Raw genomic sequence first — 19,222 nt, forward strand, 5'->3', positions numbered from 1 at the left:
CCAAATCATTAATATATATTGTAAATAGCTGGGGTCCCAGCACTGAGCGTCGCTTGTGGCTGAAGAGACCAATGCAGGAGTGACAGTCTCTGTCACAAAGGTCACATGTGTGTGTGGTCTCTGGTTTGTTGAAGTTGCCGCTTTCCTTTCTGTGTGCCAGCTTGTCTGCCGCTGCGCTTATCAGTTTCTCTTCCCCCGTTTTGAGATGTTGGTTCAGGATACCTCTCCACCTCGTGCGGTCAGCTGCAAGACTCTCCCAGGACTCCACATCATATCTCTCTTGCAGACGTCCTTGTAACGTAGCTGGGGGCGGCCGATGGTTCTCCTCCCAGATGTCAGCTTCCATAGAGGATGTCTTTTGGAATACGGCCATCCTCCATGCGGTGAACATGGCCCAGCCACCGCAGTCTGCGCTGCCTGAGTAGAGTGTACATACTGGGAAGGCCAGCGCCAGACAGGATCTCCGCCATGGATACTCTGTCTTGCCAGGATATGCCCAGGATACGGCGGATGCTTCTCAGGTGGAAGGTGTTGAGTCTTCTCTCCTGCCTGGCGTTTGTAGTCCATGTCTCACTGCCGTACAGCAGCGTGCTGTTGACACAGGTGTTGTAGACTGCTATCTTTGTCTTCACTGTCATCTTTGGGTGGTCCACACTCGAGTTGTGAGGCGAGCGAGAGTTGTAGCTGCCTTCCCGATCCTCTTGTCAATCTCTGTGTCCAAGGAGAGGTTGTCGGTGATGGTGGAGCCGAGGTACGTGAACTGATGGACGGCATCAAGTTCGTAGTCGTCGATGGTGATGACAGGTGGCACCTCTGTATCCTGCCCCAAGACGTTTGTCTTCTTCAGGCTGATGATCAGCCCGATAGAAGCGGTCCATCAGTGCCTGTAGTTCCTGCTGGGTGTGAGACACAACTGCTGCATCATCGGCAAACAACATGTCTCTGATGAGAGCTTCATGTACTTTTGTCTTAGCTCTGAGGCGGGTACGGTTGAAGAGACTGACACCTGATCTAGTACACAGGTAGATCCCCTCTGTTGCAATGCCGAAGGCATGTTTCAGGAGCAGAGCGAAGAAAATCCTAAAGAGTGGGGAGCGAGGACACAGCCTTGTTTGACACCACTGCGGATGTCGAAGGGCTCAGAGAAACTGCCATTGAACTACACTGTCCCCTTCGTGTTGATGTGGAATGATTCTATCATGCTCTGTAGTTTTGGTGGGCCGCCGATCTTTGGCAGAGCCTTAAATAGGCCATCTCTGCTGATGAGGTCGAACGCCTTGGTGAGGTCAATGAAAGCAACATACAGGGGCATCCGCTGTTCTCTGCACCTCTCTTGGAGCTGGCGAAGAGAGAAGACCATGTCCACTGTTGACCTTCCAGCTCAGAAACCTCACTGTGACTCTGGGTAGACACGTTCTGCCAGCTTCTGCAGGCGGATCAAGATGACCCGAGCAAAGACCTTGCCGACGATGTTGAGGAGGGAAATGCCTCTGAAGTTGTTGCAGTCGCTTCTCTCGCCGTTGTTCTTGTAGAAGGTAATGATCGTGGCATCCCTCATGTCCTGCAGTACAGCTCCTTCTTGCCAGCACTGGCAGTGGACTTCATACAACGGAAACAGTAAGGTAGTCTTGCAATGCTTGATCAGGTCAGGGGGAATCCCGTCGCTGCCTGGGGCCTTGCCTGAGGCCAGGCTGTCAATGGCCTTGCTGAGCTCTTCTACCGTCTGCTCTGCGTCTAATTGGCCTGTCCCACTAACGTGTCCTTGGCATGCAAATTACACGACCCAGTGGTCGCGTTGAGCCGAGACGGTCGAGCGAAGGTCGGGCGCGATTACATACGCCCGCACAGCCGTCTGAAGCGCATGATGTCATTTGAAGATGGACACAAAGCTGGAGTAACTCAGCGGGACCGGCAGCATCTCTGGAGAGAAGCAATGGGTGACGTTTCGTGTCGAGACTCTTCTTCAGTCTGAAAAGAAGTGTCTTGACCCAAAACGTCACCCATTGCTTCTCTCCAGAGTTGCTGCCGGTCCCGCTGAGTTACTCCTGCATTTTGCGTCTATCTTCATATTTCTTGGCCCCGCTCTGGGAGTAGAAGTGGGGGCGGATCCGGATCAGCAACGGTCGTGAGCCCCAGGCCGAGCTCGGCGATCGTTTGTCTGCTTCAGCTGCTGTTGGAGGTGAGACGTTGCGTCGCGCCAGGGTCTTGGGCCGGTCCCACTTTGGCCGTCAGTTCCGCGACAGGCCGTTGGCGCGCAAAGATTTCGTTCACTGCAAGAATTTCGGAGCCCCGTGCGATGTCGGGACCGGACCCGCACAACTCCATACCCCTCCACATTTCTAAGTGGGACCGGCCCCGCGTGGCCACATGATGCCCGTACGCCTCAAGCGACCACAAGGTCGCGTAATTTGCAATCCAAGGACGCGTAAGTGGGACAGGCCCTTAACTCATTCATGGTCGGCAGGCACTCGATGGCATCAAGGGCTGAGGGGGACACAGTGTTCTCTCTCGAGTTGAGATCGGAGTAGTGTTCCACCCATCTCTCCATCTGCTGGCATTCGTCTGTGGTTACTTCACCAGTGGAGGATTTGAGGGGGGCTGTCTTGTTCTGGACTGGTCCTAATGCCTTCTTATACAGACAATGAAACTCACCAGGACAACAGTGGAACCAGTACAACGACTAGGGTGGGGGATGGAGGGAGGGAGAGAGAGAGGGGATTCAAGGGTTACTTCTTAAACTGCTTTTACTGCAAGCTCCATGAACTGCCTTTGGCATTGCTTCAGGAAAGCAACCAACATAATCCCATGATGCCAAGAAATAGAGGGCACAGATTTAACATGAGAAGGTTTAGATCTAACAGCAACATGAGGGCCAACCTTTTGCACATGGTTTGGTTACATTTAATCCTTTAAATTGCAGCATATATGCCACCAGCAATAGCTAAGTATTTGTATTCTATATTTTGGAAAATAACTAATTTAAACCTTTGTGGTAGTTATCTTGGTGTGATTCTATTTTTCAATAACCTCCTCCTGATGAGTTCTGCATTTGTGAAAACTTTCCATGTAATCCCTTGAGCCATTCTATGAGTATAAAATGTTTAATTTAGTTTAGAGATACAGTGCGGAAACAGGCCCTTCAGGTGGTCAAGGCTTTTGGCACATTGGCCTTCATCAGTCAGAGTATTGAGTATAGAAGATGGGAGGTCATGTTGTAGTTGCATAAGACGTTGGTGAGGCCGCATTTAGAGTATTGTGTTCAGTTCTGGGCACCATGTTATAGGAAAGATGTCAAGCTGGAATGGGTGCAGAGAAGACGTTCTGTTCAAGAAGGTTAGATTGCATGGGATTCAGGGAGAGTTAGCTAACTAGACACATACACAAGGAACTGCAGATGTTGGAATCTTGCAAAGACCACAAAGTGCTGGAGTAACTCAGGATGTGGGAAAGCCAGCATCTCTGGAGGACATGGAAAGGTAACATTTCGAGTCGGGGCCCTTCTTCAGTTTGAAGAAAATTCCCAACCTGAAATGTCACCTATCCATAAACCAATCTTCAATCAACACCTTCTGTTTCCTACCATGAACCCAACTCTGAATCCAGTTGGAGACAAGGTGCTCGACAAGTGTCCCAACCCGAAATGCTGCCTGTCCATGTCCTCCAGAGATGCTGCCTGTCCATGTCCTCCAGAGATGCTGCCTGTCCATGTCCTCCAGAGATGCTGCCTGTCCATGTCCTCCAGAGATGCTGCCTGTCCATGTCCTCCAGAGATGCTGCCTGTCCATGTCCTCCAGAGATGCTGCCTGTCCATGTCCTCCAGAGATGCTGCCTGTCCATGTCCTCCAGAGATGCTGCCTGTCCATGTCCTCCAGAGATGCTGCCTGTCCATGTCCTCCAGAGATGCTGCCTGTCCATGTCCTCCAGAGATGCTGCCTGTCCATGTCCTCCAGAGATGCTGCCTGTCCATGTCCTCCAGAGATGCTGCTGAGCTGCCCCCACACTTTGTTTCCTAACTATATATATAATTTGGTTAATGGTAGAAAACAGGGTGAAAATAGGTGTGAGTCCAGATGGGGCACAGTGGAGAGGGTGGGAGAGAAAGGGAGGGATGTGGGCGGAGAATGGGAGGGGGTTTGTTAGAGATTACATTGGATAATTCAACGTTCATACCATTGGGTTGTATGCTGACCAAACTAAATATGAGGTGCTGTTCCACCAGTTTGTGTGTGGCCTCACCCTGGCAATGGAGGAGGCCCAGGACAGAAAGGTCAGTATAGGAATGGAAAGGGGAGTTACAATGTTTAGCAACCGGGAGATCCAGTAGGTCTAGGCAGACCAAGTGCAAGTGTTCAGTGAAACAATCGCTGAGTCTATGCTTGGTCTCGCCAATGTGCAGGAGGCCACTTCGGGAATACCAGATGCAGTAGATGAGGTTAGAGGAGATCCATGTGAACCTCTGTCTCACCTACAACGACTGCTGGTGTCCCTGGATGGAGTCACGGGAGGAGGTATATAGAGGCAGACAGGTGTAACATCTCCAGGGTAATGTACCTGGGATGGAGGTGGTTTGGGTGGGTAGGGGTGGGTGGACCAAGGAGTTGCAGAGGGAACGGTCTCTGCGGAAGGAGGAAAGTGGTGGAGATGGAAAGATGTGTCTAGTGTTGGAGGTGGCATAAATGTTGGAGGATGATGTACTGAATGAGGCTGATGAGGTAAAAGGCAAGGACCAGGGGGACTATATCTTTGTTCCATGTGAGGTGAGGAGGAGAGAGAGCAGAACTACGGGACACAGAGGAGATGGGGGTGAGGGATTCATCTATGAGAGCTGGGGGAAAACCATGTTTCCGAAAGAAAGAGACATCTCCGATGTCCCTGAATGGGAACAGATGCAGCGGAGACAGGGGACGTGAGAGCATGGGATAGCGTCTTTGCAAGAGGCAGAGTGGGAGGAAGTGTAGTCCATGGCCAATAGGGGCGCCGCATTGAAGACAGCCTCTGCCTACAGTCCGTTTGTTTTTAAATCGTTTTTTTATTTTTAGTCTGTTTTAAAGTTTGTTTTGGAGAATCTTTAGTTTTTCTATGTGGGGGAGGGGGGCAGGGTAAGGGGGAAACCGTCTCCCAGTCGCTTCCTGGCGAGGATGCGACTATTACTCCGAGTCGCGCCCTCGCCCCCCCCTCCTCGCGGCCTACCACCTGGATTGGTGCGGCCTTTCCTGCAGGGGACCGGACCAGAGCTTCAGCAGCGGCGGTGCAGCGCTGGAGTCACCGTGGAGCGGGCGATGCCTCACCTGGGATCGCCGTTTGGAGCTCCGGAGGGTTGGGCCGCTGCTCCAACATCGCTGAGCTGTGGTTCGGGAGAGCTTCCAGCGCGGGCGGCGCTGAACAACATCGCGGAGTCCTGGGGCCCTTTGCCGAGGGCCGCCAGCGTTACATCTCCGCCCAGCACGGCCTGTGGGCTTCGGGAGCCACGGACTCCGGTAGGAGGTGCCCGACTCGGATGTCCAAGCCGCTGAGGATGTCCTCCTGTCCCGACGTCGCAGTTCCATCATCCCGGCCAGCGGGCCAGAACATCGGGCTGCCTGGAGCGGCGACGGCGGGGGTTCGGGAGCCCCCCCACGACCACATGAGGACAACAGAGGAGGACGACTGAATTTTTGGAGCCTTCCCTCACAGTGGGAATTTGACCCCGCTTTGTGGGGATGTCTGTGTTAAAGACTATCGTGTCCTGTGCTCTTTATTATTTATTTGTATGGCTGTATGGCGACCACACATTTCACTGTACCAATTGGTACATGTGACAAATAAATGTATCTTGTATCTTGTATATAACTGTGAGAGTCGATAGGTTTGTAGTCGACTTTTAAATAGCGGCAAAATATTAGCCGTCGTCCTGTCATCTGTCACGGGTATAGTACGATCTGACTGGATACCTAAACTGTGTTTTTCATTGTATCTCAGTACATGACAAAAACAAACCAATACCAATGGCAGTAATTCTGATCTCCCAAGATCAAATGTGATTGCTTCAGCACAGGCAGTCATGCCTTCAGCTGTACTAAAGCCTGGAATTCCCTCCCAAAACCCCTTCACCTCCAGCTGTGGTCACGTCTGGCTCTGAGGGTCAGCGGGCAAGGGAATAGAGTCAAGAGTGATCCCGGATAGAACAAGAACATTCTTACTTGCAGGAGCACAACAGAACGTGTACACAGAAAACAATGTAATAAACGAGAAAATGAGTTCAGCGTGTGTATACACGGCTCTCACTTAACTTTTTTTCCCTGTTGCCAGCCGGGCAACCATGACAGCTTTTTAGGTTGCCAAATGGCAGTTTAGGTGGTCATTTAAGACGGCTTGCATGACACGTGCGATAATGTGCTCGGACGAAGTGCATAGTTACCAGTCGGAATTATGCTCAATGAAACATTCACATATTATTTCTGCTTCAAATAAAGTCACAAACTAAACATATTCACCAATCAAGACATGATATATACCACAATGACATGCAGCAAAATGATAATACAGTATCTCAACTCTTTTTACACATTGCAATTAATGCAATTATAGTTCTTTCCACTTCCAAACAAAAATGTGGTTGGATTATTCAGCGTATGATCAACCTGTGTCAATAAATCCTGGACCATGGTAACATATATGCTTAACCAGGCACACTACAGATTGATGCAAGCATGTTTTCTGTGAAGGACCGAAAATTACCATGACATGGCCATAGCATGGGTCGTTATTGCTATTGGTACAGAAACACTCAGGCTTCCCACATAATTTATCCACAACAAAATATACCGGTTGCAAGGAAATTTCTAAAGGCATTTTATGATAATAGCTGTTAAAACCGACTATACCCATCTGACTGGTTAAAAATTGCACTAACTGACAAGAGATGGCCAAAGGACATAACTGCAGCAAATGTTCTTTTGGTAATATGTTTAAAGGTGTCAAAACACCACATTACCGGACATTCAGATTAGATGTACATGTTGTGAACAGCAATGAAGATACCCAGTTTGAACGCACCAGATTAAAAAAAAATTGTTGATAAACGCTGTTTCCATCATTCCCACTTCAGAATTAATGTTAAAATTTCAACTGAAATATCTCCTGACCAAATATGACTGACTGTAGAAGTAAAACCTGGATAAATCCAACGTATAGTTGTGAATGTTGCTCATTAAATAACTACAGTACTGATACTCCATATTAAGAGCATTGATTTGCCGTTAAAATGAATTCTGTAATAACGTGTCAACGGTAGCAGTGACAATCGAACACTGCGGTTTTAATGTTTCACGTGTTCACAATTTTATTATATGGACTAAAACAAATAATAACATTGGGAATTAAAACACATTTGATTGCATTCCGTTATCAAACATAGTCAATGTTCGCTCTGAAGACATTTCCAGCACAATAGGGTCAGAGAGGGGGTGTGTGTGAATCAGTGCGGGTGGATAGATGGTGGGGGGGGGTGGGTGGGGGGGTTGGAAGGGGGTTGAGAAGGCAATCTGTGCAGAATGGATGGATTGAGGCAGGGAATTAGTACGTGTTGGTTGGAGTAGGTAAAATTGTGAGGGGAGTGCACGGGGGATGTCAGTGGTGTTGAATGGGGGGATCAGTACGGGATGGATGGGGGGGGGGATCAGTACAGGATGAATGAGGGGGTCAGTACAGGATGAATGGGGGGGGTCAGCGCAGGATGAAGGGGGGGGGGGTCAGTACAGTGGATCGGAGGCCTTGTGCAGGATGAATGGGGGATCACCACAGGATGAATGAGGGGTTCAGTACAGGATGAATGGGGGGTTCAGTACAGGATGAATGGGTGGATCAGTGCAGGATGAATGGGGGGGTGGGTCATTAAAAGATGAATGGGGGATCAGTAAAAGATGAATGGGGGTCAGTACAGGATGAATGAGGGGATCAGTACAGGATGAATGAGGGGATCAGTGCAGGATGAATGAGGGGATCAGTACAGGATGAATGAGGGGATCAGTACAGGGTGAATGGGGGGATCAGTACAGGGTGAATGGGGGGCCAGTACAGGATGAATGAGGAAGTGCAGGATGGATGGGAAGGAGGGTAAGTACAGGATGAATTGGGGGACCAGTGTAGGATGGATGGGTGGGTGGCAGGAAAATCAATGCGAGGTGGATAGGGTGATCAACGCAGGATGAATAGATTGGGGGGTAGATGGGGAGGGGAGCACAGGGAATGTCAGTGAGGCCTGAATAGAGAGCGGAATGGGGATCAGTGCGGGATGGAGGAGGGGTCCCAGGATAAGGGGGGGGGTGGAGGGAGGCGTACAAGAGAGAGAGAGGGGGGAGGTGGGGAGGAAGGAAGGAAGGTCAGCGCTCCTCGGACAACATCCCTGTCCAACGCCAACTGCCTTGACCGTCCCTGTCCAATGCCAAGTGCCGCCGCCAACAGGGGAGGCGGTTGGGATCTCCTCCACACCGCCTCCCCTCCTCCGCCAGCCAACAGCAAGGTGCGGGGCCTAGCGCTGCAGCTCAAAGATCCTATAGCTATAGGAAATTTGGTGCAGCTGCTTCTGACGGCGGAAGGAGGCCTCCCCCTCCCTCCCTCCCTCCCTCCTCCCGGCCTCGGCGTGCGAGAGGGTTTGTTTTGAAAGCGCCGCTAGTGGCTTTGCAAGCAGCGGCTGCTATCAGGGCGGTCGGGGTGCGGGAGGAGGAGGTGGTGGAGTCGCTGTGCAGGGCCCATTATTCGCTCCGACCCTTCGTCACCCTGCACCTAGTATCTTTGTCCCACAATACAGCCGTCGCCGACACTAAAAGTCCCGTTCCTTTTCTCCAGAGATGCTGCCTGACGTGCTGAGTTACTCCAGTTTTTTATGTCTATCTTCGGTATAAACCAGTAACCAACCCGGGCAAAATTACTCGGCGTTTAGGTTGCCCGGAGGCACTTTGGGTGGTCAATGGCACCCGGGCAACCGCTAACTTCGAGCCCTGGTATATAAGCACATACCCGCATATACACATGCGCGTGCACACACACACAGAAAAAACAAACAAACAATAATAGTACAATAATAACAATAATAGTCTATTGTAGTTTGGAGCTTATTTGAGGTTGTAGTGTTTAATAGTCTGATGGCTGTAGGGAAGAAGCTGTTCCTGAACCTGGACAATACAGATTTTAGGCTCCTGTACCTTCCCAAAGGCAGGGGTGAAATGAGTGTGAGACCAGGGTGGTGTGGGTCTCTGATAATGTTAGCTGCCTTTTTGAGGCAGCGACTGTGGTAAATCCCTTCAATAGTGGGGAGGTCAGAGCTGGTGATGGACTGGGCAGTGTTCACAACGTTCTGTAGTGTTCTTCACTCCTGGGCGTTCAAGTTGTGGAACCAGGCCATGATGCAAGCAGTCAGTATGCTCTCTGTTGTACGCCTGTAGAAGTTCATACACACATAGTGAGTCATTTGCTAAGTGGATATAAATGTGATTTACTCACAAATGATCTCATTTCAATAGTCCATTGTGATTCAATATGGCAATACAAGACAGACTAATTGTTGGACTTTTACAGGAAAAGCTTTCTGATAAAGCATTTTAAAATGGCTAAATGTTGGATTTAGTTGAATACATAATGCAAAAGTATAAATGAATACCTGATGAAACAGGGGAGGGTTGATCGTATAGATTCATAACTGGCGTATTCATAGAAGACAGAGGGTTGTGGTGGAAGGTGGATATTCAGGCTGGAGGTCTGTGACCAGTGGAGTTCCGCAGGGATCTGTGCTGGGACCTCTGCTGTTTGTGATATATATATACTGTAAATGACCTAAATAAATGTGTAGGAAAGAACTGCAGATGCTGGTTTAAATCGAAGGTAGACACAAAATGCAGGAGTAACTCAGTTGGTGAGGCAGCATCTCTGGAGAGAAGGAATGGGTGACATTTCGGGTCGAGAGCCTTCTCCCCGACATCAGTCTGAAGTGGGCGGGACAAAGATAGAATGTAGTTGGAGACAGTAAGACTGGTGGGAGAACTGGGAAGGGGGAGGGGATGGAGAGAGAGGGAAAGCAAGGGCTATTTGAAGTTAGAGAAGTCAATGTTCATACCGCTGGGATGTAAGCTTCCCAAACAAAATATGAGGTGCTGTTCCTCCAATTTGCGCCGGGCCTCACCATGACAATGGAGGAGGCCCAGGACAGAAAGGTCAGATTGGGAATGGGAGGGGAAGTTGAAGTGCTGATCAACCAGGAATGAACCCAGCAGTATCAGCTTAACTTGGCATCATGTTCAACACAAACATTGTGGGCCAAAAGGCTCGTTCCTGTACTGTACTGCCCTACATTCTATGTATTTTGATTTACAGCTGGAATTGGAATTGTGTGTGTATGTATGTTTTCAAACTATGCATTATCAAATTTTAGTTACCGGGAACATGCCTAATTTTTCAGATAATTATAGTATATATTTTGTTTCTTGATGTTTCAGTATATATTGTCGCAGCCAAAGTTCTGGGCCATTCAGGTAACTACTCTCATGATGAGGACAAAACTGGAGAAAGGCAGTAGCCGGCGGATTGAGCGGGCAATGAAGCAGACTCAGGTAGGACCTCACTTCTGCTGTGTTTACAAATGTTTACCAGCTTCCCCAAGCTAACAATCATCCATTCTACATTTTCATTCAACTTCGTCCCCTTTGATGTCTCATTTTCACAACTTACCCGACCATATCTCAAGTGTCTCCCTCTCCTGTTACTCTCAGTCTGAAGAAGGGTCTCGACCTGAAACGTCACCCATTCCTTCTCTCCAGACATGATGCCTGTCCCGCTGAGTTACTCCAGCTTTTTGTATCTATCTTCGGTGTAAACCAGCATCCACCAGTTCCTTCCCACACATCTCCAGCTTTACGTACTGCGTGTGAAGAATCAGGAAACAAGTCAGAAAGAACTCAGATAATAGGGCAGCATGGTGGCGCAGCTGTAGAGCTACTGCTTACAGCGCTAGAGACCCAGGTTTGATCCCGACTACAGCGCTGTCTGTACGGAGTTTGTATGTTCCTCCCGTGACCTGCGTGGGTTTCTCCGAGATCTTCGGTTTCCTCCCACAATCCAAAGATGTATAGTTTTGTAGGTTAATTGGCTTGGTATAAAATGTAAAATTGTCCCTAGTGCGTGTAGTGTAGTGTTAATGTGCGGGAATCGCTGGTGGGTGCGGACTCGGTGGGCTGAAGGGCCTGATTCCGTGCTGTACCTGTAAACTAAACTAAACTACAAAGTTATAGCAGCCCCATGTCCTTTAACATGAGAGGAGGCGAAATTGGCACTTAGTTAAAGTGATCACTATATATTAAGAAGAATGACCTATGAAGAATATAAATGTCTGAAGAAGGGTTCCGGCCAGAAGCGTCAGCCATCCATTTTCTCCAGAGATGCTGCCTGGTCCACTGAGTAACTCCAGCACTTTGCATCTATCTTTTATACTGAGAAGCATTCCCCTTAGTTGTGACCTGGAATTATAAATCCCACAGAGGACCTGTGCTATGAACACAACATCATAAAGGTGACATGGTGACGCAGCGGTAGAGTTGCAGCCTCACAGCGCCTGAGACCTGGGTTCGATCCCGACCACGTGTGCTGTCGGTACGGAGTTTGTTTGTTTCTCCCGTGACAGCGTGGGTTTTCTTCGAGATGTTCGGTTTCCTCCCACACACCAAAGACGTACAGGTTTGTAGGTTAATTGGCTTGGCATAAATGTAATATTATCCCTCGTGCGTGTAGGGTAATGTTAATGTGCGGGGATCGCTGGTCAGCGCGGACTCAGTGGGTCGAAAGGCCTGTCTCCGCGCTGTATCTCTAAACTAAACTAAACATCCTGCTTCTTCGAGCCACCGTACATCTATGTGGCACCTAAGTGAAACATTTTGCTCTCACTGTTTGTGCTTGATAGTCGTGGAAAGTTAAAAACAGTTCATGTGGTGCAAACATAACATTCAGGAAGTTGTTTGATGAGATTAAGATTTCCTTTGCAATACAAATTACTTTTAATATCTAGAATTAGAATTTGGAGATTCAAATCAAATGGGAAGATATATCACTTCTGCTGGAAAATAAAGTTTATCATTGGAGAAAATAATGTCAGCATTGAAAAAGAATCTGTCAGGCAGCCACTTAAAATCTCTGTAAATCATTGTAATTGATGTAAGCATGGCAGACAACCCATTGAGAGGGGAATTTTCAGATACTCTTCTTTTGGTGATGTTGATTGAAAAATAATTCAAAATGAAGTAAATCAAAATAAATCAAGCTGGAAAGGGTACAGTGAAGATTTGCGAGGATGTTGCCAGGACTAGAGGGTGTGAGCTATAGGGAGAGGTTGAGTATGCTGGGACTCTATTCCTTGGAGCGCAGGAGGATGAGGGGTGATCTTATAGAGATGTATAAAATCATGAGATTAATAGATCGGGAAGATGCACAGTCTTTTGCCCAGAGAAGGTGAATCGAGGACCAGAGGACATAGGTTTAAGGTGAAGGGGAAAATATTTAATGAAAATCTGAAGGGCAACTTTTCCACACAAAGGGGGGTAAGTGTATGAAACAAGCTGCCAGAGGAAGTAGTTGAGGCTGGGACTATCCCAACATTTAAGAAACAGTTAGAACATGGATAGGACAGGTTTGGGGGGATAGGGACCAAGTGCAGGCAGGTGGGACTAGTATAGCTGGGACATGGTGGCAGGTGTGGGCAAGTTGGGCCGAAGGGCCTGTTTCCACACTGTCTCACTCTATGACTATGAAAAGCTGGAGTAACTCAGCGGGACAGGCAGCATCTCTGGAGAGAAGGAATGGGTAACGTTTCGGGACGAGACCTTTCTTCAGTCTGAAGAACTGAAACGTCACCAATTCCTTCTATCCAGTGATGCTGCCTGTCCCGCTGAGTTACTCCAGCTTTTTGCGTCGATTTTCGGTTTAAACCAGCATCTACAGTTCCTTGTGTCTAACATACATTAGGACCAGTATATGCCAAAGAAAAGACAGGCAGGGAAACGTTAAGGAATATAAGAAAGCTGAAAAAGTGTGTTTATTTCAATGAAAGGAGCATTGTAGGTAAGGCAGATCAACCTGTGGCCAAATGATGTTATGGCCAGTGCAGAAATGTGGTTGCGAGAGGGACACGACTGACAGCTCTTCGTTCTAGGGACTTGATGTTTCAGAAGTGATAGAGAGGGATGTAAAAGAGGTGAAGGAGTTATTAGAAAATATGTGCAGGAGGAGGCCATTTGGCCCTTCGAGCCAGCACCACTTGAACATTAAAAAAGAATGCAACAGTGACACTCAGAAAAGACATATGAGTGGAGTTCAAAAATAAGAAAGATGCAAGCAATCTTACAGGATTGTAGTCAGTGCCTCACCAGAGTCAGCAGGAGATGGAGGAACAGATATGTGGACAGATTACCAAAAGATGCCAGAGCAACAGGATTGTCGTCATGGGAGATTTTAATTTCCCCACTATTGACTGGGATTGGCTAGTGCCAAAGGCTTAGACAAGGACCAATTCATTAGGTGTATCCACGATGGAATTCTGGACGCAACCCTGTCTCGGAGATCTACGGACAATTCCTTTGTCTTCATGGCTTGGTTTTAGCTCTGACATGCACTGTCAACTGTGGGACATTATATAGACAGGTGTGTGTCTTTCCAAATCATGTCCAGTCAATTTAATTTACCACTGGTGGACTCCAATCAAGTTGGAGAAACATCTCAAGGATAATCAATGGAAACAGGATGAACCTAAGCTCAATTTTGAGTGTCATAGCAAAGGGTCTGAACACTTATGTAAATGTGATATTTCAGTTATTTCTTTTGAATTACTTTGCGAACATTTCTAAACATCTGTTTTTGCTTCTTCATTCTGGGGTATTGTGTGTAGATGATAAAAATGAATTGAATCCATTTTAAATTAAGGCTGTAACAAAATGTGGTAATTTAGAGCTAGTGAGATTTTTGAGAATGTCAGTGAGAATAAGACAGTGAGGAAAGAGATGGTGGGAGCAGGGCTAAAAACATTTCATGAAGAATTAAAGTTGAAATATAAAGAAAAATCAAAGTGAAGAAACCCATGAGTGAAAAAGTAAAGAGATGGAAGTGAAGAAGAGAGCACAGACGAGGAATATGCATGTAGCTGTCAATGGAGCCCAAAATGTCAGTGTCTGAAGAAGGGTTCCCACCCGAAACGTCACCCGTTCCTTTTCTCTGATTTGCTCCAGCACTTTGTGTCTATCTTCAGTATAAACCAGCATCTGCAGTTCTTTCCTACAGATTTCAGTTCCTGTTGGATTTCATCTGTTGAATCAATCAGATTTCGTGAAATTCGTCGAAATAGTGAAATCTAAGGAGTTTTTTTAAATGAAAAGTCGATATTAATCTACAATATCTACTTTAGTTTAGTTTACTTTAGAGATACTTGCGGAAACAGGCCCTTCTACCCACCGAGTCCACACCGACATGCGACCGATCCCCGCAGCAGTAGCACAGTTCTCCACACTAGAGAGAATTGACAGTTACGGTTTATTGTCACAAAGAAACATAGAAACATAGAAAATAGGTGCAGGAGTAGGCCATTCGGCCCTTCGAGCCAGCACCGCCATTCAATATGATCATGGCTGATCATCCAACTCAGTATCCTGTACCTGCCTTCTCTCCATACCCCCTGATCCCTTTAGCCACAAGGGCCACGTCTAACTCCCTCTTAAATATAGCCAATGAACTGGCCTCAACTACCTTCTGTGGCAGAGAATTCCACTGATTCACCACTCTCTGTGTGAAAAATGTTTTTCTCATCTCATTCCCCCTTATCCTTAAACTGTGACCCCTTGTTCTGGACTTCCCCAACATCGGGAACAATCTTCCTGCATCTAGCCTGTCCAACCCCTCACGTGTGCTGAGGTACAGTGAAAAGCTTTTGTTGCGTGCTATCCAGCCAGCAGAAAGACTGAAGAAGGGCCTGGACCCGAAATGTAATCCATTCCCTCTCTCCAGAGATGCTGCCTGTCCTGGTGAGTTACTCCAGCATTTTGTGTCTTATCTTCAGCAGAAAGACAATACATGATTACAATGTACAATCTTTACCGAAGCCAATTAACCTACAAACCTGTATGTCTTTGGAGTGTGGGAGGAAACCAGAGCACCCGGAGAAAACCCACGCGGTCACAGGGAGAACGGGCAAACTCCGTACACGCCATAGTCGGGATCGAACCCGGATATCTGCTGCTGAAAGGCAGCAACTCTACTGCTGTGCCACCATGCTGCTAGGTTCTTAGAAGCTACACCATAATTAATAAATCAAAATGCAACAAAAATGAAGAGATTTGAAACATTGTTGGCCCTTCTCTAAACCGTTTACTGGCCCATCAATATCTTTCATCATGGAAGAGGACCAAACTCCAGGGGTGGTATTTCTTCATATTGAACAGCATTATTGTATCTCTTCAAAAGTTTAAGGATGGATTGTATTCAGTACAGAAGGTAACAAAAAGGGCAATACTGGGTGAATAGATGAAGTACGAGAGTAAGCTGGCCAAGAATATCAAGAAGCTTTTTTAGGTGTGTTAAGAGAAAAAGATTAGTAAAGACAAATGTGGGTCCCTTGAAGGCAGGAACAGGTGAAATTATTATGGGGAGCAAGGAAATGGCAGAGGCGTTGCACAGGTACTTTGGTTCTGTCTTCATTCTGGAAGACACAAGCAATCTCCCAGATGTACTAGAGGACAGAGGATCGATGGAGATAGAGGAACTGAAAGAAATTTGCATTAGGCGAGAAATAGTATTGGGTAGACTGATGGGACTGAAGGATGATAAATCCCCAGGGCCTGAAGGTCTGCATCCCAGGCAGGCACATGCCGTGAGTAATTAGTCAGGATAGGCAGTGGCTTTTAAAAATCGTGAAAACCGCGCATGCGCAGATTATTCTCTCCCCGCCGAGCTGTCAGTCGGCTTTTTTTTAAATCTTGGAAACCGCGCGTGCGCACATTGTTCTCTCGACTTTTATCAAGTAATTTGTCTTCAATAGGCCCTATCTCTTAATAAAGTATTTAAAAACATATAGCTCAAAGAAATTTACTTACCATATTATTTGTAGACGAAATCCATTCTCTCTTTGTTTCCTGTTGTACCAAGCTGTTTTAAATGTTCTCATTATTTGTGTTCCTTTGCGCTGTTGAAGTACTTTAAGTTCCGGCGTTGGTCTGCCATTTTCAATAATTTTGGTCTTTTCCTCGTAAGTTTGCTTAGAGAAACTCTTCAGATAATCACTATCCATCTTTGAAAAACCCGCCAAGAAACTTGCGCATGCGCATGGGCAGTAGGCTGGTGCGCCTGTGCAGTGCGCAATGCTGCACATGCACGCAGTCCACGGTGTAAAGGCAGAATTTCAGCTGCCTTTACGGACCGTTGCTACTGATGGCTTGAAGCAGCGTCGACGGCACGTGAGTAGCACTAACTTCCGCGTTTTAAATGTACTGCGGATGAAAGGCACGGGAGAATTATGCCTGCCTAAGAGATCGATCACTTAGGGAAGCACAATTCTCCCGTGCCTTTACTATTTATGACCATTTTATATATGTTTTATATATATTTTATATATATAAAATAATGGCCATTTTATAATTTTAGTCAGGGTAGGCACTGCCCACCCTGCCTACCCTGACGGCATGTGCCTGATCCCAGGGTACTCAGGGAGGTGGCTCTAGAAATAGTGGACGCATTGGTGATCATTTTCCAATGTTCTATAGATTCAGGATCAGTTCCTGTGGATTGGAGGGTAGCTAATGTTATCCCACTTTTCAAGAAAGGAGCAAGAGAGAGAACGGGGAATTACAGACCAGTTAGCTTGACTTCGGTGGTGGGAAAGATGTTGGAGTCAATTATTAAAGATGTAATAACGGAGCATTTGGATAGCAGTAAAAGGATTAGTCCAAGTCAACATGGATTTATGAAGGGGATTCCTTCTTGACTAATCTTCTGTAATTTTTTGAGGATGTGACAAGTAAAATGGATGAAGGAGAGCAAGTGGATGTAGTGTATCTGGACTTTCAGAAGGCCTTTGATAAGGTTCCACACAGGAGATTAGTGGGCAAAATTAGAGCATATGGTATTGGGGGTAGGGTATTGACATGGATAGAGAATTGGTTGGCAGACAGGAAACAAAGAGTAGGAATAAACGAGTCCCTCTCAGAATGGCAGGCAGTGGCGAGTGGAGTGCCACAAGGCTCGGTGTTGGGGCCGCAACTATTTACAATATATAATAATGATTTAGATGATGGGATTAAAAGTAACATTAGTAAATTTGCAGATCACAGTGTGAACTGCGAAGATGATACTAAGAGGTTGCAGGGTGACCTGGACAGGTTGGGTGAGAGGGCAGATGCATGGCAGATGCAGTATAATATAGATAAATGTTAGGTTATCCACTTTTATTATCTCAGATTATTATCTCAATAGTATCAGATGAGGAAAAAGGAAAGTGCACCGAGACCTGGGTGTCCTTGTACACCAGTCATTGAAGGTAAACATGCAGGTACAGCAGGCAGTGAAAAAAAGCTAATGGCATGTTGGCATTAATAACGAGCGGCTTTGAGTATAGGAGTAAAGAGGTCCTTATGCAGTTGTACAGGGCCCTGGTGAGACCACATCTGAAATATTGTGTGCAGTTATTGTGTGCCTCGGTCTCCTAATTTGAGGCAGTGCAGCGTAGGTTCATGAGGTTAATCCCCGGGATGGAGTGAGTCATATGAGGAAAGATTGGATAGACTGGGCTTATATTCACTGGAATTTAGAAGGATGAGAGGGTATCTTATAGAAACCTATAAAATTATAAAAGGACTGGACAAGCTAGATGCAGGAAAAATGGTCCCAATGAATCCAGAACCAGGGGCCACAATCTAAGAATAAAGGGGAGGCCAATTAAAACTGAGATGAGAAAAAAGTTTGTCACCCTGTTACGACTCACACCCAGAGAGTTGTGAATTTATGGAATTCTCTGTCATGGAAGGTAGTAGAGGCCAAATCACTGGATGAATTTAAAAGAGAGTTAGGTAGAGCTCTAGGGGCTAGCGGAATCAAGGGATATAGGGAGAAGGCAGGCACGGGATACTGGTTTGTGGATGATCAGCCATGATCACAATGAATGGCGGTGCTGGCTTGAAGGGCCGAATGGCCTCCTCCTGCACCTATTTTCTGTTTCTGTATTTCTATGTTTCTACATTTTAGATAGGTGGGTGGTAATCTCACAGGTAGAAGCAGGGGTAGACAATTCAACCTGGTACCATGTCCAGTAAAAGTCACAAGGATAGGACTAGAATTAGGCCATTCAGCCCATCAAATCTACTCCGCCATTCAACAATGGTGATATATCTCTCCCTCCTAACCCCATTCTCCTGCCTTATCCCGATACCCTCTGACCCCTGTACAGATCAAGAATCTATCTATCTCTGTAGCTGATTTTTTCCGTCATTGCCATTTTTCTGCACCAACTATTTCAATAGCATGTAACAATATCGGAGACGTCTTGGATATAGAAATGCAATGATTTATTCTGCTCTGGGTGAAGTTTTTTATCCTCTGTTTTGAGTGGCTAATCTCTTCGTTAATGATTGTCCCGTGAGTTTGAACGGCCAGTTGAGAGAAATATCACTTCAGCAAGTACGCATAATCCTTCAGACTTCAGTAGATTTCAATGAGATCATCTCATTTGTCTACGGTGGTCACGGTGGAGCAGCAGTAGAGTTGCGAATGCAGCGCCGGAGACCCGGGTTCGATCCCAACTACGGATGCTGTCTGTACGGAGTTTGTACGTTCTCCCTGTGACCTGTCCCCACATCAGTCTGAAGAAGGGGCTCGGCCCGAAACGTTGCCTATTTCCTTTGCTCCATAGATGCTGTTGCACCCGCTGAGTTTCTCCAGCACTTTTGTCTACCTCCCTGTGACCTGAGTGGGTTTTCTCCGAGATCTTCGGTTTCCTCCTGCATTTCAAAGGCGTACAAGTTTATAGGGTAATTGGCTGAGAATAAATGTAAATTATCCCTAGTGTGTGTGGGATATTGTTAATATGCAGGGATCGCTGGTCGGTGTGGACACGTTGGACAGTTTCCGCACTGTATCTCTAAACTAAACAAAACTACTGTCCTCGCTGAGGTCAGCTTATGCATTATATTGTGAAAGTGGCTGAACTACTGTGGAATTAATTCTGTTT

The 19,222-nt window shown here is 46.8% G+C and overlaps 1 protein-coding gene across 1 annotated transcript in view; it reads left to right on the forward strand.

Annotated features, from left to right (window-relative positions):
- ttc27 (tetratricopeptide repeat domain 27) overlaps positions 1-19,222 on the forward strand; it is a 177,984-nt gene that overhangs the window by 112,146 nt on the left and 46,616 nt on the right. Inside the window, exon 10 of the mRNA XM_033025128.1 lies at positions 10,470-10,583. Coding sequence (XP_032881019.1) covers positions 10,470-10,583 — 114 coding nt within the window. The remainder of the gene's footprint in view (positions 1-10,469; positions 10,584-19,222) is intronic.

Source organism: Amblyraja radiata, chromosome 8 (assembly GCF_010909765.2).
Source record: "Amblyraja radiata isolate CabotCenter1 chromosome 8, sAmbRad1.1.pri, whole genome shotgun sequence".
NCBI lineage: Eukaryota > Metazoa > Chordata > Chondrichthyes > Rajiformes > Rajidae > Amblyraja > Amblyraja radiata.